Source organism: Lipotes vexillifer, unplaced genomic scaffold, assembly GCF_000442215.2.
Source record: "Lipotes vexillifer unplaced genomic scaffold, Lipotes_vexillifer_v1.1 scaffold1088, whole genome shotgun sequence".
Lineage (NCBI taxonomy): Eukaryota > Metazoa > Chordata > Mammalia > Artiodactyla > Lipotidae > Lipotes > Lipotes vexillifer.
Genome location: NW_006779738.1, coordinates 2,108,092 through 2,109,808, shown reverse-complemented (window position 1 = coordinate 2,109,808; position 1,717 = coordinate 2,108,092). Strand labels below are relative to the sequence as shown.

General features: G+C 54.4%; 1 protein-coding gene across 1 annotated transcript in view; it reads right to left on the bottom strand.

The window, feature by feature from the left end:
* Positions 1–1,642, bottom strand: part of B3GALNT2 (beta-1,3-N-acetylgalactosaminyltransferase 2) — a 56,795-nt gene extending 55,153 nt beyond the window's left edge. The window contains exon 1 of the mRNA XM_007452947.1: positions 1,333–1,642. Coding sequence (XP_007453009.1) covers positions 1,333–1,444 — 112 coding nt within the window. The 5' untranslated portion in view covers positions 1,445–1,642. The remainder of the gene's footprint in view (positions 1–1,332) is intronic.
* Between the last annotated feature and the right edge of the window lie 75 nt (positions 1,643–1,717).

Sequence of the window (1,717 nt, the reverse complement as noted above, 5' to 3'; positions counted from 1 at the left end):
ACTCTTTCCTCAGCTCCATTTACAAAACCCTAAAAAACAAAACAGACAAAAAAAATCCTAACCTGTTAAGTTAAATGCCCTGTAACACTGCACTTTCATTAAATCATTTAAATAGTATCTTAATTCCATTCAGGTCACACAAACAGCCTTCTCAAAGAACTTGTGGCTTCTCTAATAGAAAAGGATTTTAAGAGACGGTTACCAGAATAAAGAACTCCAATTATAACAGTGAGATTGCTTTGAGGATTGCCAAATTAGTTTCTGTACTTTCTACTTCTAAGTTAAGGCACAGAGCCATCTCAGAATTGCAAATATTCAACTATTCTTTAAAATATTGCATAAGAAAACAACTGTCTTTGGAGAGAAGTGGTAAGAAGAAAACTCCCAACGTAGTTAAAAACCAAAAACGACTATGACCTCATCTTTAAAACAGCCTTCTAGGCTGCTTTACATGTCCTAGGGCAAAGCCCTTAAAAAAGAAAACAAGAAAAAAAGGGAAACCTGAAGACGTCTTCAGAGCGGTGGAATTCATTAACAACAGAAACCCCCCTGGGCTGTGGACACAGCATTCTATTTCTCAGGCTGTGAAGCGAACATGACCAAAGGTTTCCTTCCCACGAGAGAATAACTTTTAGAGCAAATGGGGAAGGCCATTAAAGAACTTGATATTTTCGTGTATATTTCATTCGCAGGCTTTTGCAAACCAAGTTCCCAGGAACAACTCCACTCGTAGCCATGCCTCGATTTGCTCAACCGACTTACATCACAGTTTTCAAAGGATTCAAAGTACAGTATACTCTCAAAGTAAAGTTATTCCTTAAAAGCAAAACACAGCCACCTTTTAAAACACGCACAAACGTGATCCACGGCCCGAAGACCTCAAAAGTCTTGACCGAATAACCAACACCTGGGGAGGAAGAAAGCAACCTGGTAGCCAGACCCCGGGCGTGAGCAGCTGCCGCTGAAGGGCTGAAGGACACGCGGGGCTTTGCTCCCCGGGCAGGCGAGCAGGCTCCGGGCGACTCAGGCCAGGCCTGGGGACAGCCGGAGGGCTTGCAGTCGCGGGCACCGGCTTTGTGGCCATTAAGAAACGCGGGAAGGTGAGAAGCGGCCGAGACGCGAAACGAGAAAAGCGCCCTCAAGTTTGCCCGATATTAACGCCTCGAAGATGAAAAGGGCCGTTTGTTTCATCGGCGGACCGTCGTGTCGGGCCGTCCCCCGCCCGGGACTCCCGGCGGAGCTCCACGAAGGAAGCCGCCGGGAGGTTCGGAGCCGGCTTCCCCCCAACGCTCGCGGCCGCCCTGCCCGCCCCGCCTGGCCCCAGGACCTCACCTGCCCGGCCGGCCCCCGAGGCGCGGGCGGGCGGGGGGGAGCGCAGCCGCAGCCAGAGGTGCAGCGCGGCCCCGAGCACACACGGGCACAGCAGCACCAGCCAGTTTCGCATTGGCCGCCCCCGCCTGCTCCACCTCGCACCCCCGCCGCGCTCCGGGTTCTCCCGCGTCCCGGGAGGGAACCTGCAAGTAGAGAGGCCGAGTGCCGGCGGCCGACTCCCGCGCTACGACTTCGGGGACGCCCGCCCTCGCGCCCGACGCCGCCCAGGTTCCTCTCGGCTTCGGGCCCCGCGCCTCAGCTTCCTCAGACCACCAGCGGCAGCAGCTCAGCCGGGCAGAGCCCCGCCCCCTCCGCTTGGCCTCCCCTGGCCCCGCCCACCTTTTCT